At 43.4% G+C, this 25,719-nt stretch overlaps 1 protein-coding gene across 4 annotated transcripts in view; it reads left to right on the plus strand.

Moving 5' to 3' along the window:
* Positions 1-25,719, plus strand: part of LOC138967147 (glycogen debranching enzyme-like) — a 78,939-nt gene extending 53,220 nt beyond the window's left edge. For 3 of the 4 annotated variants that reach the window (XM_070339649.1, XM_070339645.1, XM_070339647.1), the window contains exons 17-31: positions 2,228-2,450; positions 3,149-3,420; positions 3,845-3,978; positions 6,819-6,952; positions 7,525-7,703; positions 8,014-8,116; positions 8,678-8,900; positions 9,489-9,600; positions 13,978-14,113; positions 14,568-14,680; positions 16,164-16,375; positions 21,372-21,469; positions 23,560-23,647; positions 23,902-24,090; positions 24,538-25,719. In XM_070339649.1, the coding sequence (XP_070195750.1) occupies positions 2,228-2,450; positions 3,149-3,420; positions 3,845-3,978; positions 6,819-6,952; positions 7,525-7,703; positions 8,014-8,116; positions 8,678-8,900; positions 9,489-9,600; positions 13,978-14,113; positions 14,568-14,680; positions 16,164-16,375; positions 21,372-21,469; positions 23,560-23,647; positions 23,902-24,090; positions 24,538-24,675 (2,354 nt within the window). In that variant the 3' untranslated portion in view covers positions 24,676-25,719. The remainder of the gene's footprint in view (positions 1-2,227; positions 2,451-3,148; positions 3,421-3,844; positions 3,979-6,818; positions 6,953-7,524; positions 7,704-8,013; positions 8,117-8,677; positions 8,901-9,488; positions 9,601-13,977; positions 14,114-14,567; positions 14,681-16,163; positions 16,376-21,371; positions 21,470-23,559; positions 23,648-23,901; positions 24,091-24,537) is intronic. The other variant, XM_070339648.1, reaches the window with a different exon arrangement.

The following is a 25,719-nucleotide window of genomic DNA, read 5'->3' on the forward strand; positions in this document are numbered from 1 at the left end:
TTACCATGACAATAATGTTTCTATTACCTGGAAAAGTAATGAACTTTGTCACCATTTTCACGAGTTTTCATTCGTAACCAATTTGGTAAAAAAAAAATTTAAAAATGTTCATATGTGACAAATTGAGGTAGCGAATTAGTTTGAGCTTCAGGTGAAACGCTGATTGTCAAAGTAAAAGCGAATCAGGCTGTTTATTTGATGTGTGGAATCATTGCGGCTTTGTATTCGAGGACAACGAATGTAAACATTCACTCTCAAAGATCCAATCAATGTTGATAATTACTGTGACGACTCATGGTCAATATGCAACTAAGCTCTGTAAATGCAAATTGCACAACAAAAAGTATTTAAGGGCAGGTGGGCCAGTGCACTATGGGTTTTTTTATTTGAATGTTTGAATGTTATTTTATGAAAAAAATGAATAAAAAATGACAAATGATAGTCACTTTTTGACTCACATGCGAAGCAAAAGTGAGTCTATGTACTCACCCGAGTCGTCCGTCCGTCCGTCCGTCCGTCCGGAAAACTTTAACGTTGGATATTTCTTGGACACTATTCAGTCTATCAGTACCAAATTTGGCAAGATGGTGTATGATGACAAGGCCCCAAAAAACATACATAGCATCTTGACCTTGCTTCAAGGTCAAGGTCGCGGGGGCCATAAATGTTGCCTAAAAAACAGCTATTTTTCACATTTTTCCCATTTTCTCTGAAGTTTTTGAGATTGAATACCTCACCTATATATGATATATAGGGCAAAGTAAGCCCCATCTTTTGATACCAGTTTGGTTTACCTTGCTTCAAGGTCAAGGTCACAGGAGCTCTTCAAAGTTGGATTGTATACATATTTTGAAGTGACCTTGACCCTGAACTATGGAAGATAACTGTTTCAAACTTAAAAATTATGTGGGGCACATGTTATGCTTTCATCATGAGACACATTTGGTCACATATGATCAAGGTCAAGGTCACTTTGACCCTTATGAAATGTGACCAAAATAAGGTAGTGAACCACTAAAAGTGACCATATCTCATGGTAGAAAGAGCCAATAAGCACCATTGTACTTCCTATGTCTTGAATTAACAGCTTTGTGTTGCATGACCTTTGATGACCTTGACCTTGGGTCAAGGTCACATGTATTTTGGTAGGAAAAATGTGTAAAGCATGTGAGTCGTATGGGCTTTGCCCTTCTTGTTGTATTTTGGGTTGCTGGTTTTTGTTTTACGCGACAAAAAGTCAAATACAGACAAAAGTGGAGTACAGGGGGGATATGATATTTCAGCAGATATGATTGTCACACTTCTAATCATTGTTTTATTTTATCTTTCTGGGTATGCTCTAGGGGATTACAAAGCAGATTTTGATTATTATATTTATATTTGGAGTAAGGGACATTTCTTTGTTACAACCGTCAAACTTTAGGGTAACACCTGGAAAATTATTTTTTGAAATAATCTGGTTATGACTGTAATATATTGGCAACAAAATCCTTTCGTAATCCCCCAGAATGTTATATTCTGCACAAACTGCACAAAAATTATTGCTCTAGCTAAATTACAGCCAGAGAAATCGCAACACCCAAGATGCAACTGCCGCAAAAATGGCTGAAATGAGAAAAACGACGTTGAAGATAGAACTATTCAAATATTGTCTTCATTGACACATACATATGACACTTTTGACAAAAACACAGACACACATGCATTTTAGGTATGTTATGGAACCATTATCTGCCAAAATATCAAAAAGGTTTTTGAACAATTTGATCAATTTTGCACTGGGTCATACCTAAGACTTTAAAATTGTCAATCTAGTGGCTGCTCCGCCTGGCGTCTGGCATTATGGGGTTAGTGCTAGGACTGGTTGGTCCGGTGTCAGAATAATGTGACTGGGTGAGACATGAAGCCTGTGCTGCGACTTCTGTCTTGTGTGTGGCGCACGTTAAATGTCAAAGCAGCACCGCCCTGATATGGCCCTTCGTGGTCCGGCTGGGCGTTAAGCAAACAAACAAACAAACAAACAAACAAACAACTCATCAAACTTCTTATGATGGCTATCAGGTTTGAACAACTATATTGCACAGAAGGAAAGCTAAATGTATGCAAATGGAGCAGTTTGTGTTACTTTTCCAACCAAACCTATTCATGTACATGTGCCATCTGAATAGGAAAAACTCACGTTTGAAGAGGGAAAACATCTGAAGAATTTGTTGTTGTTTTCATGTAGGTATAGTGGAGGAGGTCCTGTTTGAGGGCTGTCTGCGTCAGAAACATGGATGTGAATACACCAAAGACGACAAAACCATCAACGGCCTTCCCAACTATTACCTGGAGGTGCGGGAACACGTTGGCCTTGCCAGCAGCCAGTACGCCTTTGAGCAGTCCAAGGACAATGAGTTGAAGGAAGTGCACATCAAGAACTTGGTACCCGGTGCTGTGGTGGCCATAAAGTGAGCGGAGTGAGCTGTGTGTGTGTGTGGGGGGGGGGAGAGAGAGAGAGATGATTGAATGACAGTTTCTGAGCTCAGGTGGCCCTAGATTGCAGCATTTTGCTTCCTTGAGAAAAAAAAATTAGGGCGCATTGCGTCGTTGATTCAGGCGCTTCGCGCCTTCAAGTTTGTGCAAAAAAGTTTGGGTGTGCCCCCCCTTCCTTAACATCCTGGATCCGCCCTTGAAGAGTATTTCATAGATGAGGCAATCAGTGAGTTATGGGGGTTGGGGAATGATGCCAGAGGTAAGGCGATTCAAGTTCTAATTCTGAGCAAATAAGTTACAGATGCTTGATGTTTACTTGACAGTGAAAAATAAAGAGAATATAGAGACTAGAGAATATGGTGCTTAGTTTATTGGGCATACTATTTGCAAATAGATGCTGTCTTTCTGAAAGCTTACATTTCATACGTACAACTCGATCTGTACTCATGAAACAGTGCTGACAAGAACAAGTTAAGCTTGGCTGTCTCAGGAAAACCATGGAAACAGCACCAAAAAAAGCTAATAGTCAGGTCGCATAATTTCATGTAATACTGTGAGGTTTCCCTCATGGAAATTCGTGTTGCTTTCACCCTAAAGAAAGTGAGTTTCCATACAATATGGTGCTACCCATTTTGTGTTTTTTTACTCATATCTTTACCTTGACCATCCACAGATGCAGCCTGGGCGATCGCGCCAAAGAAGCGGTGCTGGAGATTCGTCGCGGCATGGGTCAGTTTGGCTACATGATGCGCTCCTACAGTGGAAACACCACCTACGATGACACTTGGGACAAGTCCAACTTCCGCGGGATCGTCAGCCGTCTGTCGCTGGGTGACCTGAATCGCGTGATGTACCGCGTGGACCAGGAGGAGAGGGATGATAAGTTCGGCTTTTCTACATATAACATCCCTGGCCACGGCAACCTCTGTTACTCGGGTCTGCGGGGTAAGAGGCTTTTCCATGTGTGGGGAATAGGGGTGGGGGGAGTGTCTCACACCTGTAAGTTGTGTGCAGTAAACCAAGACACAGAGTAATGTGTTTGTAGTTAGTTATAGCCTAGCCTAAAGTCCGAATTATGTTGTTGTTTTTTTCCCCCCGGAATGAAAGCTTCAGGTCAGAATGATTGGTTGTGTAAAATGTTGATGTGTCATCGACACTGTGACAGATTAACCACTGTTACTGGATGAGTGGTAGAGGCTGTCTTTAACTGGGCGAAGTCGCCTACACAAAGTATACTTCGCGAAGCTGGCTGCATGAAGCTTTAGCATTGAGTTTTCAGTAAAAAAAAAAAAGACTTCACGAAGTCGACTTCGGGCTCAGTTAAGGACCGCCTTAAATACTGGGTAACAAAGGTTGCTACTGGCTGCAGGTGTGATGTCGGTGCTGGGAGAGGTGCGGCCCTGCAATAACCTGGGCCACCCGCTGTGCAACAACCTGCGGCACGGCGACTGGCTGATGGACTACATCTCCAACCGCCTCAAGGTCATCGGCAACACTCTGCACGTGAGTACATTCACCTTGACTTGTAGCTTTATTGTGGCTAAAATTTATGGTAGGAAAAAAAGTAGGACTAAAAATTGAACAGCTGAATGACATTACTAGGCTACTGTTTAGTAAGCTTTCAAATCTAAACAGGTTGGGGTGTGATTTTTAGAAGAAGAACAAAAGACTGCACATACATTGTACTAACTTTTCATCTGCAAATTGTTCAGCTGCATTTATTACAAGCATTCCTCTTTTGGCTGAAGGGCAAGGCAGAAAAGTCAGATGTTTAAATTCCTACTTGTAAGAAAAATGAAGTGTCCATGCTGCCCATGAACACAGAAGAAAAGACGTTTGTGGTCTTTGCATGATTTATTTCATGTCTATTGATGTCTCTGTTGTGGTAAACTTTTGTTCTCTTGCTGTTTGAAATGAGACAAATTACTTCACAGAGCAGACCTGTTTACCAGTACGATTTGGGCGTATTTTGTACGCCAAATTATTATCGGTACGCAAATACACGACACACACACAAAATACGCCTAAGAAAAAGTCTAGAATACGTTTTCCGGTGTTGGTGTGCTGATTACGGGATGGTACAACCGATAACGCTTCCGGTCGAAGGGAGATAACCATGACAGCGAGTCTTCAGCTGTGGAAACCTTGTTCAGTTGTTGGCACGTGCGATCGTCTGGACAATCGTGGCAAAATAAAGCGGAAAAATGTGCCAGTTTCGAATGAATGTACCAAATCTAAACAGCATAAGCAGCAGATTTTCTTGGAGAAATATAAACAAGTCGCGTAAGGCGAAAATACAACATTTAGTCAAGTAGCTGTCGAACTCACAGAATGAAACTGAACGCAATGCAACGCAGCAAGACCGTATACTGGTAGCATCGTCAATCCACCGCTCATGGCAAAGGCAGTGAAATTGACAAGAAGAGCGGGGTAGTAGTTGCGCTGAGAAGGATAGCACGCTTTTCTGTACCTCTCTTCGTTTTAACTTTCTGAGCGTGTTTTTGAGTCACTTGAGAAAAAGTGACTCTATGTAATCGGTCAGTGTTAGTCTGTCCGGCCGGCCAGCCGGCCGGCCGTAGACACCACCTTAACGTTGGACTTTTCTCGGAAACTATCAAAGCGATCGGGCTCATATTTTGTTTAGTCGTGACCTCCAATGACCTCTACACTTTAACGATGGTTTCGTTGACCTTTGACCTTTTTCAAGGTCACAGGTCAGCGTCAAAGGAAAAATTAGACATTTTATATCTTTGACAAAGTTCATCGGATGTGATTGAAACTTTGTAGGATTATTCTTTACATCAAAGTATTTACATCTGTAGCCTTTTACGAACGTTATCAGAAAAACAAGGGAGATAACTAGCCTTTTCTGTTCGGCAACACACAACTTAACGTTGGGCTTTTCTCGGAAACTATAAAAGTGACCGGGCTCAAATTTTATGTGAACGTGACTCATTGTGTTGTGAATAGCAATTTCTTCCTGTCCATCTGATGCCTCATATAATATTCAGAACTGCGAAAGTGACTCGATCGAGCGTTTGCTCTTCTTGTTAATCCAAACATATCATATCTATATGTTTTTGGAATCAGGAACCGACAAGGAATAAGATGAAAGTGTTTTTAAATTGATTTCGAAAATTTAATTTTGATAATAATTTTTATGTTTTTAATTTTCAGAGCTTGTTTTTAATCCAAATATAACATATTTATATGTTTTGGGAATCAGAAAATGATGGAGAATAAGATGAACATAAAATTGGATCGTTTTATAAAAAATTTTTTTTTTTTTACAATTTTCAGATTTTTAATGACCAAAGTCATTAATTAATTTTTAAGCCACCAAGCTGAAATGCAATACCGAAGTCCGGGCTTCGTCGAAGATTACTTGACGAAAATTTCAACCAATTTGATTGAAAAATGAGAGCGTGACAGTGCCGCCTCAATTTTCACGAAAAGCCGGATATGACGTCATCAAAGACATTTATCAAAAAAATGAAAAAAACCGTCTGAGGATATCATACCCAGGAACTCTCATGTCAAATTTCATAAAGATCGGTCCAGTAGTTTAGTCTGAATCGCTCTACACACACACAGAGACAGACAGACAGACAGACACACATACACCACGACCCTCATCTCGATTCCCCCCTCTACGTTAAAACATTTAGTCAAAACTTGACTAAATGTAAAAAGAGCCAGGAATTGTGGAGTCTACTATGGGAAAAAGTCATGCACACTGCAAGTATTGTAAATCAAATTTCTCCGTTGCCCATGCTGGGAAATATGACATCGAACGAGACTGCAGTTCCAAAACTCACCTGGACAAGGTTGGTGCAAAGAAATCCGCTGAAAGCTGCCAAGGAATTATGAAGTTCATTCCCGCAAAGCAAATCCTGCCAGAAGAAAAGGCTGTAGTCCGCGCTGAAGCAATGTTTTCTGAGATGATTGTAAAAATGAACTTGCCACTGTCAACCGCAGATGTTATTTCACGAACTTCATCTTTTCATCATCAATCTGTTTGGAAGACACTGGTTATAATGCTATAAACTGACAGGTAAATAAAATTGTTTTATCCCTGTTGTATTGGAAGGAGTTAAATTCTGAAGGTGTTCACAAGACATGCTATTCTTACACAAACACGTTTGCACCCACGCGTACATTTTCCCTAGCCCATATGGCTTTGCTTGCAAAGTACACCAACTTTTTGAAAAATACACTCAACTTTTTGGGAAAGTACTCTTGCCTCGGGTTTAGGGTAAACAGGTCTGACAGAGTTTTGAGGATGACAGGGTATTATGGAAGCATAAGTGCACAAACTGGACTTGTCTGATGTTGTGCTTCAGCTGGGGGAGTGGTTTGAGGGGATGTTCCTCCACCTGAAGAAGGTCCCTCGCTTCCTGATACCTTGCTACTTTGATGCCATCATCACCGGGTCCTACATCGTGCTGAGGGAGATGGCGCTTCAGCAGTTCTCTGAGTAAGTCTGAGAAGCTTGGCCGTTTGTTCCTTCACTCGCACAGCTGCCAGGTTGTATGGAGGGGCCTGCTATAGCAAAACTCTCAGGAGTGTATATACGTTCCCCTGATTGAAACAGCAAGGGTGATACACCCACACCCACATGTGCACAAACATCTCTGTCTTTGGAACTCTCTATATCTGGCTGTCTTCCCTCCCTCCTTCTCTTTCAAACCATCAAAGAATGATTAAGAACAGTTAGATTGTACCTCACAGTTAAGGTTTGCTTGCTTGGCTGCTGTCTAGTTTGAAAAGATGAAGAATTCAATTAGGTGAAAGGTACACCTCTGCTCTTTATGTAAATCATCTGAGTGTTTCTGTGCATGCAGTGGCTATATATTTGCCAGTACATGTACTAACCTTTCATGTCTATCCTTTTCCATGTGCAAAACTTCTTCTTCTGCGTTCCGGTCAAATCTGAAACATGCCTTCATTTACGTGTGTGTGTTTGTGTGTGCACAGGCATATGTTTTATTAATAGGATGATTCAGGATTGCTACAGACCTTGATTTTGGATACATCTTCCATTTTCAGGTTCGTCAAAGATGGGTCCACCTTTGTACAGGCTTTGTCAATGGGTTCCACGCAGTTCTGTGGCTTTGTGCGCTCCGCCAAGCTCCCCTTGCTCTCTCCTAACCTTGACCCCAAACCCAGGACAGAGGTCAGCATGCTGACCAATGAGGTGGAAGAGGCCCCCGTTTCCATGGCAGCAGGTAGGGTATGCACATTTGTTTGATGATAGTGAACATTAGTATAAAGTCCAACCTTGCTTATGTACTGACAGAAGCTTCAATTTGAATGATTGACATTAGTATCAGCACCCTCATGATGTCTGTGTATACCATCTTATGAGCTTGAATCCCTGAAGACATTTAGGCGCATGAACTCGTTCCCTGTTACCTCTTATATCTTTTAATTGTTTTGTGTGTGTGTGTGAAATTATGCCTTGACAAGCTGAGTAGAAAGTATTGTTGCCTGTGATGATGGGTACCAGTAGATGTATGGAATGATTTGTGTGTACAGGTCTGCCTCACTTTGCTGCTGGCTTCTGGCGGTGCTGGGGTCGTGACACTTTCATTGCACTGCGTGGCATGCTGCTGGTCACAGGGCGCCACTCTGATGCCAGGTACACAGTGTGTCTATATGTACCGCTCTCATCTCTTTGTGTCTGTCGGCCATACACACCCTTGTCAAAATAAAGGACATTTTTTCAAGATTGCTCAGAGAGGCGTGCCCAGTTCAAATAAAATCAAGTGTCAATCTTACCTTTTATTCATTGTCAGCATCTTTAATATCCTGACAAATGGTTGTTCCGACTCAACACCATCCACAATGGAATGGAATTACATCAAACAGTTGTTTTACAGGGTGACCCCCCAAAAAGGCAACCCACAAAAATACAAATAACTTCTACATCTGTTGACCAAATTTCTTCATATTTGGTGTACATTAACTTCAGCTTATGCACGACCTGTCCACAAATGTAGTTTCTGAATTCGGAGATCAACTGAACAGAACGAGGTTTGCCATTGAGCGGTAGCAAAGCAACTCCCCACTTTTCTGTACCGCGTTTGAGCTGTAGAGCTTAATGCTATTACAGTATAATCAAATCATATGTCAGAGCCGCAGCCAAGAACTTGACACCAAGTCTTTCTGCTTGTTAACCTCATTGACCTTGACCTTACAGATTCCTCATCCTGGCTTTCGGTGGAACCCTGCGCCATGGACTGATCCCCAACCTGCTGAGTGAAGGCAAGGACGCACGCTACAACTGCCGTGATGCTATCTGGTGGTGGCTGCAAGCCATCAAATCGTACACCATGATGGCGCCAGATGGGGAAAAAATCCTCAACGACCCTGTTGCACGCATATTCCCCACTGATGAGGATCCTGGCAAATTTCCGGGAAAGGTAATTTTGTGGCTTTAGTGTTTGGGAAAGGCATGAAAAAGTGTCTGTATTTTCTGTGTAGGGTTTGTCTGCTTTTATAATGAATATGTTTTGTTCAGGTAATCGCTGTAAAAAAAAAATAAAAAAAATTCAATGCCAAAATTGTTTTGAACACCAAATAGATTTCCTCCAAAATGTCTTATTAACCCTGTCTCATCATCTGAATTTCAACTTTCAAGAAGTGGGACTAATAGTCAGGTGGTTTGTTGTCTGTGTGCAATAAGCTTTGTTTCCGAATTTGGGAGTTTTACTTGTCTCTGAGTTTGATGCACTTGAAGACAGACAGCTTCAAACTTCTGGAATATTGGTAGTGGTCAGTTCAGACTTTTCACATGTACGAATGATCTAAAAATCCATACATTCATTACATGAATTCAAACAGGAGCAGATGTAAGGAGGGCATAGGTTTAGTTTGTAAATCTGTGTTGTTTTGGCAAGAAGCCAAGTGTTTGTGCAACAACAACAAAAGAAAACAAAACTTGACTAAATGTAAAAAAGAGCCCATGAACTACAGCAACTGATGACAGAATGAATTATTTTGCCACACAGGAGCAGCCACTCAACACGGTGATGCAGGAAGCCCTGGCCAAGCACATGTCTGGTCTCAAGTACAGGGAGCGAGGGGCTGGATCCAAGCTGGACGCTGACATGAGCGATGAAGGTTTGTCTTGTTCAGTAGTGCTTGCATAGATCTCTTCTTCTTCTTCTTCATTAAGATTTGTTTTCGTAAAGGCAACTGAACGTATACTGTGGATATGATTTGACGTGTGAATGCAGATGTATTGAACTCATTTCCAACCACTCAATGTAACCTTTTTGACAATCAAAATGTACTGTAAACTTTATCCTCCATACTTGAACTAGTACAATCTTTTAAGAGTTCACCAGTGTTGCACTTACATTTGAAAGTGTATGTCCCAAGCACATGTGCATGTTATGGCACAAGCTTCAAGCCTGGGGGGCCTGTGACATTCATTTCGCATTCCTGTGCCAAACACTTCAAACTTAAGCAAACAAACAAACAAACAAATATCCGGCTTTTCGTGAAAGTTGAGGCGGGACTGTCACGCTCTCATTTTTCAACTAAATTGGTTGAAATTTTGGTCAAGTAATCTTCGACGAAGCCCGGACTTTGGTATTGCATTTCAGGTTGGGAGCTTAAAATTTAATTAATGAGTTTGCTAATTAAAGTTGTCATTAAAATCGATTTTTCGCAAACAGATTTAACCCCTTCACTGCCCACCCCGTATGTAATACGCATGGGTGTTACTCTTCCGGCTTTTGCCGGATTTCCGGTTTTTGAAAAAATCTGAAGCCGGAAATTCCGGTTTTCCGGGTTTAAAAAAAAAAGAAAAAAAAAGCTTCGTTTCGCTAAGTTGAAATAACGAGCAGCGGTTCCGATCCGACTTTTGACACCGGTTCGCGTGCTTTCTCGGTTCGCTCCCTTGGATTTGCCGCCATCTTGCTTATTATGATTGGGTTTCGTCGGTGTCCAGAAACTTTCTTTCAAACTTGAGCATTTTGGACCCCTGCCTTTCAGGTTTTTTGATTTTTCCCAGTAACACCCATGAATACGTGGTCATTTTTGGTTTGTCGTACGCCCATAACCGTATCTCATACGTGGGATTTTTGTCAACAACATTTCAGGACATTTTTGAAAACTAAATGGGAGGTAACCACTGTCCAAGTACTTGTAGGGGTTCTAAACACAGTTCTTTCCCATAGACCGTTCGGATAAGTTACTAAAGTAGCGAACGACGAAGAAGAAGAAGAAGTTACCAAAGTTGCTACCACGTTCTACCACGTGTTGAAAACTGTGTTAGCATTCTCGCCATTCACAATGGCGGCCGAAGTCGGACCTCAACTCGTAGACCTGTTTTCAAGCGATACAGTGTTCTGGAAGCTCTACAAGAAGTGATTTATGGATTACCACACAGAAGAATACTTTTATGGGCTGTAATGTGAGTACCTGATGTTTGACACCAGTTTTAGCAGTGTTTTGTGTGGTTTTACAATGTGTGTCACTGCGTGTGTGTAAGTCCGGAAACTGTAATTTTTGATGAAAATGGTCATATCAATTTTTACTATAACAATCACAAACAAAGTCCAATGATCATGTCATCCTATAATAGCCAAGGGTATAAGCAAAACACATGCCAAAGATCTAAGAGATATCTCAATAAATGATCGAGCAGTGAACAAATTAGTGAACCTACCAAAGAAAGCGAAATTTTGCCCTGGCACACAGCAATACCAAAATGCTGTTATACTGTGGCAGTGAAGAGGTTAAAATTGATTGCATCGTATTCTTCGTCACATTCTGAATATAAAAATATATACATATGTCATGTTTACTCTTAAAATGTGATCACAATTAACGAAAATAGATTTAGTCTTACGATTAAAATTTAAGAAATCGATCCAAAAATAATTTCATCTTATTCTTTATCATTTCCTGATTCCAAAAACATATAGATATGATAGGTTGTATTCAAAACAAGCTCAGAAAGTTAACAAGAATACAGAAAAGCGCGCTTTCTTGCTTAGCACAATACGCTACCGCGCTAATCTGGCATGTCAATATCACTACGTTTTGCACGTGGGAAGTGAGCGATATCCTTCTCGCGGGGATTGACGAAGCTGTACTGTCTTGGTGAAAAAATACAGTGCGTTCAGTTTCATCCCGTGAGTTCGACAGCTTGACTAAATGTGGTAATTTCGCCTTACACGACTTGTTTTTTGTTGGTGCTCACTTCCCCGTGAAGGGGCAGCGAATTACATGCTTTTTCGGGTCTCGCGCAAGATATTGAGTTATTTGAAGTTACTCGTCTTGCATGGCTCCTTTTGGAGTGCCAGACCAGAATCTTAGGTTCTTTCGTTTTAAACGGATAGAAGCAAATTATTGCAAAACAGCGCTGACTGGATGGACTTCCACACTCATTGAACAAGCTTTTGAGTGTCGCAGTCAAATGGGGGAGGGGAGCATTCAATCCTTCCTCTGCGTTCTAGAACTGATGGGGCCAGAGCTTGGGCCGCTTATTTGGCGGTTCTGCGACCAGGCAAAATCTCGAATGGCCTCAAGAGCGGTGTTTTGGACGTTTTTAATACGTCTTTCTTAAACTACTTTCTGCGGGTTTCTCTAGTCCCCGCCAGGATGGTAGTAGTTGATTATATGTGAGTTGGAGTAAGAATATGTGATTTAATCGAAAATTTCAACAAAAATTTTCATTTAATTAATATACTTACCCAACTCACATACAGCAGTCCCTGCAATGTACGGCCCCCGGCGTGAGCGGACACCTGACATGTACGGACACATTTGCTCGGCACGGAGTGTTTTCCTTCTATATTTGCCCCTCCTTAAACGGACACCTGCAAAACGTGGACACGGACACTCATTTTCGGTCCCAACAGCAGGTCATACCTCCAATGTACGGACAGACCATGTCAAATTTTCACCACACCAAAATCGATAACAGAGCAGTCCAGCTCTTGGTGCAAAGATCACAGCCGGAATGGCGTGACTCACTGGTAACTTGAGTGCACCTGTACCCATCAGGAGGGGGGGTAGTTTTGGTCAGGAGTGGAGTACATGCGAAGATGCCAACATGAAACTGCACTGTGCTCTTTATTCTTGTCTGTTGGACGTAAACAACAGAAACCACAGTCGATGAAGGTCCTGAGCGAAAGAGAGTGAAAAACCGGCCACAGTTCTCAGCATCGTGTGTCTGTGTGTAACCTCTTTCATTGACAAGATACTCTTGTTTCCCCTCAGCCTTGACCAGTGAGTCGGTTGCCTAATCTGTGAACCCTTCAGTTGTCTTGCTGTGTCAAAAGTTACGACACAGTCAACTGGTTTTGCTCTGAGTGAACAGTTGGAGCTGACCTCTCTGGCCACAGCCCAACAGTACATGGCTGGAGGGAGTGAGAGAGAGAGGGAGGTGGGTGGGGGGGGGGTGGAGGGGTAGCTGGCTAAACTCTGTGGGGTGTCCGGTGTCACTGCATTGCAGCAGGAAGAGCATTGGAGAGAAATAGAGAGGTGTACTCTTCCACACAATTTCCAAGCATCAGTTGTCACAGCTTGGGGTAGGCATTAGTGAGGGAGAGTGGGAGCTGTGTTATGTACAGTGTATTTCCGACTGAAGAGTGAAAAGTCACTGCCATGCCACATGATCGGCATGCAGTCAATAAAGCCAGACAAGATGAAAATAAATTACATGATTATGACATGCAGCTCTATCTGCTGCTATTTATTCAAACTGGGTTTCAAGCTTATTCTTGCAAAGCATCTGCACACGCTCCTCTGTGCTGTGTTTGTGTGGCTGCTTTCGTATGTCAGTGCATGGTGAGTGTGTTCACTGCCTTGAGGATTTATTTTATCTCTTCTTTTCAACACTTTTCATACAAATCATTTTTACAGAACGTTTAAAGAAGTATTAGGAGTTTATTGTTTAGTAGCCACAAGAAGTGATTAGCATAGACTCAATCCTGTTGTTTGTGTGTCTCTGTGTGAGTGTATGGGGGAGGGGGTGGTGTGGTCACCCCTCCCGTGACCGGACACCTGCAATGTACGGACAGTTTTGCTATGGCCCAAGGGTGTCCGTTCATGAGAGGGACTGCTGTAGTAAATTCCCTCCCAACCCACCCCGCGATCTTATTAATGGTTAAAGGTGGTGTTTCATTGGGAATGACTATACCGGCGGTATGTACCGCGCATGTGCGGGCTGCCGGTGAGGGGAGGTAACTACCAGGGCCTTGACTTCAAGGTTTTGTTTTGTTTTGGGAGTTACCTCCCCCTGTTACCAGGGTCTGTACTTCAATGTCTAAGCATCAAACGGAAGTTAATGCTATATATGTGAGTTGGGTAAGTATATTAATTAAATGAAAATGTATTGTTGAAATTTTCGATTTTGCCACACACTTCATACTTCAGACAACCAGTCTCTCTGGAGGAATGAAACAATAGCACAGTTCTGCTTCTCCAGTATCCGCAAACACAAAGCTTGGCTATTGCTTGACTGTTTGGTGTTGATTGCAGGTTTCAACGTTGAAATAGGAGTCAAGTGGCCCCAGGGCTATGTGTTTGGCGGTAACATCCACAACTGCGGCACGTGGATGGACAAGATGGGTAGCTCCACCAAGGCCGGCAACAAGGGACAGCCGGCAACACCCAGGTATAAGTGGTGTCTGATTTTTACTGGTATTAGAATGTGGGGTGGGGATAGTGTGTGTGAAGCCTGTCCTTAACTGGGCCAAGTCCACTACACGAAGTATACTTTGCGAAGCTGGCTGTAGGAAGGTTTAGCACTGAGTTTTCGGTAAAAGACTTCACGAAGTTGACTTCTGGCTCAATTAAGGACCGCCTTAATGTGTGGTTGGTGAAGAGGGAAAGAGAGTGAGTGACTTTATGAGTGGATGTGTCTCTGTCTTTCCCTCTGTCTATGTCCATGTGTTTGCTGTATGTGTGGTGGAGAGGAAGAGAGGGTGTGTGTGTGTGTGCTTGTTTATCTGTTAGTTGGTGTGATGCATGTGTGCATTTGTGGTAATATTGTGATAGAAAAAGAAAGGTCTGAGAAATGACAACAATCTAGTTGTGTTTGTCTGTTTCATGTCGTCTTCCTATTACAGGGATGGATCTGCTGTGGAGATCGTGGGCCTGTGCGCATCTGTGGTGGGCTGGCTGGCTGATATGCACGCCAAGGGTGCCTACCCCCACTCCGGGGTCAAGTACACCAAGGAAAGTGAGTATAGTTAGCTTTGTCTTCTCTTTCCTGTTAACGGTTGTGTCATCAGTGAGCACATGGAGCAATCCACATTTTCAGCGAAATATCAAAATTGAGAAGACAAAAATTCAAATTCAAAAGTGTTTCCGTTTGTTTGTTTGATTGACATGAATTGGTCTAACAAGTGCCATGCTGTTGGTCTTTTGGTGTGCCCCCCCCCCCCCCCCCCCAAGGAGAAGAAATAATGTAGAAATGATTGCACGTAATGACCTGTTACAGTAATTAGCGCAATAAGGGACATTATTACTGATCAGCTTTGTCTATAAAGTTTAGGGTTTAGTGTGTATCTTTTGATTTATAGAGAATACTACATTGCTTGCTGTGTCGTACCAGATTTACACGAGTTGTTTTTTTAAATATTGAACTGCGAGCGAAAGCGAGCTGTTCACTATTTGAAAAAGCAACGAGTGTAAAGCTGGTACGACACAGCAAGCCATGTAGTATTCTGTTTATCCTACATACTGTACTTACATGTATTTTACTCAAAACGTCCCGCAGTCAAGGCAGCCAAATTGAAGACGCTTCTTTTGGAACCTCGATCTCTTCCAAAGCCTCGTGCAATGTCTTACGTCAAAGCAAAAATACGTCATTCTGGAAAGTGTAGCGTGACGTATTATTTCTAAAAATTCATTGAGGGGAATTAGCGAGCGGAAATTGTTTTCCATAATGACGTTTGTCTCGGTGACTTTGGCATCATAAGCAGTGGAAAAACAGGTCCCTGCCAGACTTGTTTGACACGACCTCATTTACATGATATACACACATGTGGTTTGAACGGTATTGTTATCTAATGATTGGTCTAATAATCGTTCAAATCACACGTGTGTATATCATGTAAATTAGGTCATGTCAAGCAAGTCTGGCAGGGACCTGTTTTTCCACTGATTATGATGCCAAAGTCAACTAGACAAACGTCATTATAGAAAAAAAATATTGCGCTCGCTAATTATCCTCGATGAATTTTTAGAACCAACACGTCGCGCCACACTTTCAGAGTGACATTTCTTTACTTTTACGTAATAGATTGCACGAGGCTTTAGAAGAGATTGAGGTTCCAAAACAAGCGTCTTCATTTTAGCTGCCTTGACTGCAGGACATTTTCAGTAAAATACACGTCAGTAAAGTATGTAGAATAAACAGAATACTACATGGCTTGCTGTTTCGTACCAGATTTACACTCTTTGCTTTTTCAAATAGTGAACTGCGAGCGAATTTAAAAAAACAACTCGTGTAAATCTGGTACGACACAGCAAGCCATGTAGTATTCTCTATTTAACGCCAATGTTTGTTTGAGCTTGTCTGTGTTTTAATGTTTCTGAGTGTAAGCCTTTGTGCCACAACATCATGGAGGGTGCCACCTGGTGTCACTGGGCAGTACAATGTTCTGTAGATGAATTGCAGTAGCTAGCTTGGCAGACAAGATGGAAAACTAACTTTACAGATTACACAGATGAGCTGATCACCTTTGAGAAGTGGGCGTGTTCCATCAAGGACAACTTTGAGAAGGATTTCTACATCCACAAAGAGCCCAAGCCAAACGAGGAAAACCCTGAGCTGATCGTGCGCAGAGGCATTTACAAGGACTGCTTCAACGCCTCGCAGTTCTGGTCCAACTTCCAGCTACGTCCCAACTTCTGTGTGGCCCTTGTGGTGGTGAGTCACTGACCCTCTCATCTCTTGACTTCTGCCAGTCAAAGGACACTTATCACCTCGCTGCAATGAATCACTCTCTGTTAGTTATGAATAGTAGCAGTTGAGATGTTCTCACAATCATTCTCACATGTGGACCATGATGAACATGCATCGCCACTGCTTTGAACATGCATCGCCACTGCTTTGAACATGCATCGCCACTGCTTTGAACATACATGGCCACTGATTTGAACATAGATTGCCACTGCTTTGAACATGCATCGCCACTGCTTTGAACATTCATCACCACTACTTTGAACATACGTGGCCACTGCTTTGAACATGCATTGCCACTGCTTTGAACATGCATCACCACTGCTTTGAACGTGCATTAATTGCCACTGCTTTGAACATGCATCACCACTGCTTTGAACATGCATTGCCACTGCTTTCAACATGCATCACCACTGCTTTGAACATGCATTGCCACTGCTTTGAACATGCATCACCACTGCTTTGAACTTGCATTAAATTACATATCTTATCCCAATTCACATATAGCAATTTACTTCAGTTTAGTGCTAGGACGCTAAAAACTACGCTCACCCTGGTAAGGGGGGTAAGTAACCCTAAAAAAAATAACGGCCTTGACGGTCACATGACAACGTCAGGTCAAGGCTACCTCCCAGCATGCTATGCGCACGCGTGCTCTCGCCGCCATGTTTGTAGTCATTCTTCTCTTCAGCGACATTGGTTGAGGGCGTGTTTTGGTTTACGCTCGGGCTATTCTTTAGCCCACTGCTTCTTGGCAGTACCTACCCTGGTCACACATCTGTATCTTAGCTTTGGCTGAGATTGGATGAGATTTTTCCAGTTTTTCTTGTTTAGTTACTTTCGTTTGCCACAAGTTAGTATTTGTTTACGTTTTGACGTTCAAGACTTTCGCCAGTATGGCAGACAGTGGGAAGAAGAAATCTAGCGCTAGACAGGTAGGGACAGCAGAGTCCCCGTCTAAGAAGGCGGCGAAGAAAGCAAAGGTTTCGAAAACCACAGTGTGTTTGAACTAGTTTCTAAAAGTTCGTTTTCAGTAGAAATTGATGACCCAAAGAGTCCTGTAATGCCGGCGTTGAAGCAAGAGTGCAAGACAGCGCCGGTTAAGCCTAGCACAGTGACGGAGAAGGACGATTTGTCCGCCATGTTTGCTTCCTTTAGCGATCAAATGCGTTGCATGTTTTAGTTAAAGTCAGTTGCTCTCTCTCCATTCGGGAGCGGAAGAAGCAAGCGCGCGAGCGAGGGTTAAGGCAACCCCGTCAGCCACCGTTACGATCGCTGATGTTCACGCTGAACAAGATGGAAGTGCATCCTCTCACCGTGCATCTTCTTCCGGGATCGACAGCTTCACTATAGGTACCGTAACTGTCCCACAGGGAATTACGCAAGTGCATGCCTGGCCTGTTAAGGTTCCAGCGACGGCACAACGTAGTTCCCAACTTCCGCCCGGCGTCGGGCAGGAAGCCGTCAATAGACAGGCATCCGGTTGGGGAGTCACCCTTCCGGTGCTTGCTCTTAGTACGGGAGATACGTAAGTGCATGCCTGGCCCGGTGGTGTTCCAGCGACGGCACAGCGGTCTCAACTTCCGCCACGGGAGCAGGAAGCCGTCAATAGACAGGTAGCTGGTCGGGGAGTCTCCCTTCCGATGCCTGCGCTTAGAACGGAAGACACGCAATCGTCGGTCTGGCCTGTTCAGGATCCAGTATTGGCACAGCGTTCCACACTTCCAGGAAGTATTCTCAAGAGCGGATGCTAGTGGAGATTATACCTCACAAGCACCCTCACTTCCGGGGGATACCGCCTATGACGATGCAAGTCAATGTGGTGGCGAACTTCCAGAAGGAGAATCGGAATATGGGGATTCCGCTGTGGATGATGATACCAGTTTCCGGTTACCAGCCAAGCTACACCAAGCGGTAGCAATGGCAGCTCAGGTAGCTTCAAGGTATTTTGAGGAAGGAGTGGTGTCAGCAGCAAATGCGACGGCACCACCACCTTCAGCGGTTGGGGATTTCCGCTCACCACAGGAAGGGACACCAACTTTTAAGTTTCGTGAATCTCCTTCAGTGGCTTATGAGATGTCTATGATCCTGGCTAAGCGTTAGTCGCACGGGTATGCGTCGTCTGATTCAGTGCCACTTCTAGCAGAGCACGGTCAGGCACCAGACTCGGCCAATCCTTGGCTGTCTGACGCACATCGAGCCCCTCACGTCTCACAGCAGGCAGGACGAAGGTTGACGTTGAACGCTACGCCACACAATCTCATAGACTCCTACTCTTTACCACGCGCGACGCTCCCGGTAACACCGGAGTTGGCGACGCTCAGAGAAGACGGCTATAGCAGAGACAGATCTGTTCCTTATACAGAATAGAAGCCTCTCTCTTGGGTTTGGAGGAAACAGGGAGATACAACTTGGAGTTAGCGTCTCTGTCGGAGACGCTGCTCAGGTCTCTCTCCCGTTCTATCGCCACGTCACTAGATCCGTTTGAATTTCGGAGTGACGCGAGTGTAAAGGACATGACTACTCTGCTCGCTACTTTGGCTAAAGTCTCAGCAGAGCAAATGCGTCTTTCTGCTCAGCTTTACGCACATGCAGTGCATACGCATAGGTCCACGTTTCTGGCTGGTTCTAGAATTCAAGATAAAGCCACGCTGGAGGTTCTTAAGTTTTCGCCTTTCACTGAGGGTTCCTTGCTTGGTCAGCCGTCTCTCGACGCGCTCCAGAAGGAAACACAGGACAATCGGGACTTAGCGATTCCTAAGTTAGCTCAACACGGGTTCCCTAAGCCGCAGAGCAAGAGCTATGGACCGCCTAAACCTTCCGCCTCTTCGGCGAATAGGGGCAGGTCAACACAAGCCAGCTCTTCTTCGAGGGGACGGGGAAGAGGCGCGCCTTACCCTAAGAAGAAGCCGTCTTTCGGCAATTCAAGGGGGTCTGGACGGAAAGCACACCCCCAATGATGCGTCTCCGAACCACTAACTCACGCACCCACCACGCCTTTGGTGGCAGGCGGCCTGTCTCAGGCCCTTACACATTGGTTGCTAAAGGTAAACAGTCAGTGGATAGTGGGTATAGTGCGTTCGGGGTTCAGGCTACTCTGGAAGGAGGGAAAGGCTCCCTTAACCAGAGTTCCTCCGGTGTTCAAGTTTCCCGTCAAATTGGAGGCAAAGACGGCGATACAAGCAGAAATCTTGTCTCTACTTCAGAAGGAAGCGATAGACGAAGTAACAGACCACAACTCCCCAGGATTCTACGTGAGAATTTTCGTGGTACCGAAGGCTTCAGGGGGCTGGCGCTCGGTTTTAGACTTGTCTCCTCTGAACAGATTTCTGAGACAAATCAAGTTCACAATGGAGACGCCAGCGTTAGTCAGAGACGCACTCAGGCCGGGAGACTGGGTGACGTCGATCGATCTGACAGACCCATCAGACCGGAAATGGCTGAGATTTCGGTGGGGAGAGAGAGTGTTCCAATTCAAGGCCCTTCCCTTCGGCCTATCTCTTGCGCCTTGGATTTTCACGATGGTGGTACGCCAGCTGTGCGCCCTAGTCAGGCAGCAGGGCGTACGACTCAGGGCTTACCTCGACGACTGGCTTATCCTCAATCAGGATCGAGAAGCATGCAGTGCCCATACGCGGCTCATCCTGTGTCAGGCTCACGAGTTGGGTTTCTCGGTAAACCAAGCCAAGTCGGAACTTACGCCATCCCAGACCTTCAGGTACCTGGGAATGAGGTTCGATACGGTAGATTGGCCAGTCCGCCCCTCACAGAGGAGGATAGACAAACTGCAAAATCTAGTGAAATCTTTAGCTTCACAGAAGCATGCTCCGGTCAAGGCGCTGACATCGGTGCGTGGTCAAATGAAATCCATGGCCACACTTGTCCCTCTGGGGAGAGTGCACAAGAGGCCGCTTCAGGCAGCTTTGAGTTCGGTTTGGAACCCCTCCTCCCAGGGATGGCAGGTCTCGAGCGAATGACTACAAACATGGCGGCGAGAGCACGCGTGCGCATAGCATGCTGGGAGGTAGCCTTGACCTGACGTTGTCATGTGACCGTCAAGGCCGTTCTATTTTTAGGGTTACTTCCCCCCCTTACCAGGGTGAGCGTAGTTTTCAGCGTCCTAGCACTAAACTGAAGTAAATTGCTATATGTGAATTGGGTAAGTATATTAATCAAATGAAAATTTATTATTAAAATTTTCGATTGCCACTGCTTTAAACATGCATTGCCATTGCTTTGAACATGCATTGCCACTGCTTTGAACATGCATCGCCACTGCTTTGAACATGCACTGCTTTAAACATGCATTGCCACTGCTTCGCTATTTCTTGTCCCAGAGAGAGTGAGTGACAGATTTAGAATCAACGTCAAACAAAGAGCAGATACATAAACGCAAATCTGACCCCATCATTTGTGATGCAGTTTTGCTTGATTCTTGATTACTTTAACTAAGCAGTTTTTAAATTGATTGTTAGTGTGGCAAATTGAGAGAATGGTTGGTGCCTAACCAGAGCTGTCTATTGCAATACAGTACCTACGTATTTCTTGTTGAGATGATGCCAGTAAACCAACCAAGGGCACACATGTCCAAAATTCTCTCGATCTTAACTTGATTTAATTGTGCTGTACTTGTCAAAACATTTATGTTAACATTCATCAAACTTTGATATATGAACAGCATAGTTTTAAGTTATGATAAATGAGCATGAGGATATTGCGTGTGGATAGATACAATGTTACTCAAATAAACGCCTCCACAATAATCTGTATTGAACTGTAAGAAAGAACAAATAAAATGAAGTATTTTGAAGAGTCAAAATCAAGGGTGCACATATTGGGTTTTGCAAAAATCTTTTTCATAAACCTTTTCTCCATGGATCATTTTGCTTGGTTGAAATTATGCATAATCCGACATGGTGAGTGGTTGTTAACGACTTACTAATTCTCTTTGCTGTGTCTTCAGGCTCCAGAGTTGTTCAATGTGGAGCACGCCTGGAATTCTCTGGACGTGGCAGAGAAAGTCCTTCTAGGTCCCCTGGGAATGAAAACTCTGGACCCCAGGTGAGTATATTTGTTGTGTATGCGTGTTAGGGTTTTACTTTGGGCTGATCAATGAGTCCTTAGGCCCGTTTGAATTACGTTAGTCTGTTAAGATTGGTCTAGTAGCTCAGTTGGTAGAGCACTGATCTTATGATCCTCAGGTAATATGTTCCAACCCAGGCCGTTGATGACTGAGATAATATCTATGTACCACCACCATATGTCACCTTTGTGGCACCTAAAAGACCTTGATCATTCTGCCTGAAGTGCAGGTGGCTCAATACACCTGAACAAGCACACAGCTTGGTAGCACGACTCCTGTTGCTGCTAGCTTTTCACTGGGAGGCAGGGACCCACTTTTCCTGGCAATGGGATGATAGATTATAAAATGAAATGAACTGTTGTGTTCTTGTGCAGTGTCTCCAGCAGTAAGAGCAGTTTGAACATTATGGGAAGCTCAGACAGGATGCTTGTGCACACCGGGCCTTTGTCAAAAATGAATGACTTTTGGTTTTGGTCAAAACAAGAAGGGCAAAGCCCATACGACTCACATGCTTGACCTTGACCTTTACATGACCTTGACCTTCAGGGCTGAAGGTCGAGGTCAAATAACTAAACCTAGCAATGACATCATACACTAAGAACTGCTTTACACATTTTTCCTACCAAAATACATGTGACCTTGACCCAAGGTCAAGGTCATCCAACACAAAGCTGTTAATTCAAGACATAAGAAGTACAATGGTGCTTATTGGCTCTTTCTACCATGAGATATGGTCACTTTTAGTGGTTCACTACCTTATTTTGGTCACATTTCATAAGGGTCAAAGTGACCTTGACCTTGATCATATGTGACCAAATGTGTCTCATGATGAAAGCATAACATGTGCCCCACATAATTTTTAAGTTTGAAACAGTTATCTTCCATAGTTCAGGGTCAAGGTCACTTCAAAATATGTATACAATCTAACTTTGAAGAGCTCCTGTGACCTTGACCTTGAAGCAAGGTAAACCAAACTGGTATCAAAAGATGGGGCTTACTTTGCCCTATATATCATATATAGGTGAGGTATTCAATCTCAAAAACTTCAGAGAAAATGGGAAAAATAGCTGTTTTTTAGACAACATTTATGGCCCCTGCGACCTTGACCTTGAAGCAAGGTCAAGATGCTATGTATGTTTTTTGGGGCCTTGTCATCATACACCATCTTGCCAAATTTGGTACTGATAGACTGAATAGTGTCCAAGAAATATCCAACGTTAAAGTTTTCCGGACGGACGACTCGGGTGAGTACATAGACTCACTTTTGCTTCGCATGTGAGTCAATAATATACGTTGATTGAATCTGTGATCCAAACATGGCTTTTGGTCAATCGAGATATGGGCGAGTGGAATAAACTGCCATCGAGGGTCTTAGGGTTTTTGTTTTCAAAGAAGAAAGAAACTTGCTTGAACACGGACCACTTCTCCGAGCAAAATCAACAAACCTAATCACTCGCATTCCACCTCAAGGTCTCGGCCAACCAAGACTATGGCATACTCGTAGCAAAGCCGCCGAATGGTACCGTAAACCAAGAATAGTGACGTAAGAGAATAGAATGTCGTCTTTTGATTTGGAACGTGACGTGTTTCAGAACTTCTTCTGGACAACTCGGATGGTCTTCTGCGTAGTGGTTGGCACGAGATTCTTTTTCTTCTTCGACAGTTCATCCTCCGATACTGTAGCAAAACGTTTCATCTTATTTTCACTTTCGAGTATGCGGACGACTGAACTTGACCGCTAAAAAGTAGTCCTTTCGGAATCATTACGCCGAGTCTGAACATGAGGTCTGAACATTGTTTTTAGGCAGGATCTAGGTGAAAGCGAGGCTGTTCTTATCTCTGTATACAGTCGAGAGAGAGAGAGAAATACATGTCGAGACATTGGGATATGAAAGGTTGGCTTGGTTATGATTACAGAGATCATATCATTGAAAAAGATTCTAGTCCACTGGTTTGAATGCTGTGTGATTCATTGTATGTATTTAACAGAAATGAAAACAGTAGTACGAGTAATCGCAGCACATTATCTGTTTGTGTACATGATGATTGTATTGTTATGTGTCTGCAGTGACTGGGCCTATGATGGAGATTACTGTGTCTCCAATGATGGCAATGACCCCAAATTGGCCCACGGATTCAACTACCACAATGGACCGGTCAGTAATACACATTTGTTAAATCATTGCTTGGAAAAGGCTGTAGGGTAGGAATGTAGTTTTGAGCTTCAAAAAGACAAAAACAACCAGATCAGTCAATTTCTTTCACTGGTGTGTGCTTAGGTGTCATGAAAACATTCTGCCAGAAGAGAAAGGAGAGTGGTTGCCCCTTGTGACTTGCATCTAGCTCACAATATTAAGAAGGTGGGGGAACAGCAGGAAAAACATTCAATTTTTATGGTATTACATTACAGGAATGGGTGTGGCCTCTGGCGTACTTCCTGCGAGCCAAGCTGTACTACGCCAGCAAGCTGAATAAATCGCGGCCTGGAATCCTGAAGGACACAGTTGACTTTGTGGACAAGGTGCTGTGCCGACATTACCAGGAGCTCATGCACTCCCCCTGGAAATCCCTGCCCGAGCTCACCAACAGCAACGGCACGGTGAGTGCACACTGGGCGGTACAGTTCAGTGTTTGCTTGGAGTTTGTTTGTTTAAGAGAGGAGGTGCACTGGTAGAGCACAGGACTAGTGATTCTCGGATGCAGGGTTTGATTTTCGGCCGGGGCGGACATATGTGGCCATTTCTGCGACATTTCTCCAATTGCAGAAACGCGGGGGCAAAGTTGGAGCAAAATGTATACAAACTTTACTGAGGTGACCGACTTCCACTCAATTTCTAAAAGTTCAAGAAAGTATCAGTGATTGCACATTATGAAACAGATGTAAATTATGGAAAACAGTCTTGGGATGCCTACAATCATTTTGAGCACAGTGACTAAATAGTCTATGATGAGATGGTGTGAAAATTTAACCATTGTTGTTACCATCAAACGTTCTTGAATGATTCTTTTGTGTGCTGTCCTGACCATACATTTTGTGTGGTGACAGTTTTGTGCGGACAGCTGCCGAGCCCAGGCGTGGAGTGACGGCTGCATCCTGGAGGTACTGTACGACCTGGAGCGCATCGAGACCGCCAGTCGGCCCTCCGTTGTCAACTTCCAGGCTGCCCTAGTCAAGACCCAATAATTCTAGCTAAACCAGTGCTTCCAAGCTGTCGGCTTTCTTTGATTTTAAGTGTCACAGCTGTATTGTTTTAGACTACACTCCATGGACAGTTATCATCAGCAAAACCTGTGTATTATGACAAGACACTTGTTATCAACTCTGTGAGTCGGTTGGGGTTTTTAAGAGTCAACTGGGATGCTGCTTAAGATTTTTGGAACCTGTGGCGTGATACAGGGTGTGGTTACCTCAGTAGGTACGTATTTGGTGTGGTGGTATGTTTTCAGGTTATAACAAGTGTTCTCATGTGTGGGTAGACTGTGGGGTAAGTACGAGGGATTTTCACTTTAGCGAGGATGGTTTGAGTGTGTATTTGTTTGTGTGTGTCCTGTTTTTAGGAACACAGACTAGACGCTTTGATATCCTATTTATTTTTGTAGTCTGTGATTTCAATTATTTTTGCCACATATATGTGTCCCTTTAGTAGGCCTGATTTATTTTACTACAAGTAAGCCACAAATAATCAAGATTATATGAGCAAGCATTTCAGAAGGATACTGACGACTGTCACAAGACAAAATAGTAAAATGCACTCTCACAAAAAGACGCCAATTATCACAAGAAAATGTTATCCTTGCCAGGAAAATGTGATAAAAGTCAAATGATTGCAAAAATAATCATGATTGTTATGAACGTTTGCTTCTAACATCATGTGATGATGCAAAAACCCATCTGTCATTCACTGTGGCATTTCAGTGTGATATATTTTGAATGGGTAACGTGTGAATAAATGTTTGGTGCTAATTCAGTAAATACAGTGAGAAGAACAAACCCTGTTGCTCTTCTGGATGTCAAGTATTAACAAGAAGAAGTAGAACTCCATATGTGTGATTGATCTTGTGTGCCATAATGTATGTGATTTGAAACCATGTTTTCTTTCCCCAATTTTTTTTCCCCGTAGCTCTGTTTGGTTTTGAACTTAGCTGGAGGGATTTTGACAGTGTTTAGATTCCCTAGGCCTCGTATTGTTTAAATGATGGTTGAAATAAAGTTACCAAGTGAGAATAA

The sequence above is a fragment of the Littorina saxatilis genome, linkage group LG5 (genome assembly GCF_037325665.1).
Source record: "Littorina saxatilis isolate snail1 linkage group LG5, US_GU_Lsax_2.0, whole genome shotgun sequence".
Lineage (NCBI taxonomy): Eukaryota > Metazoa > Mollusca > Gastropoda > Littorinimorpha > Littorinidae > Littorina > Littorina saxatilis.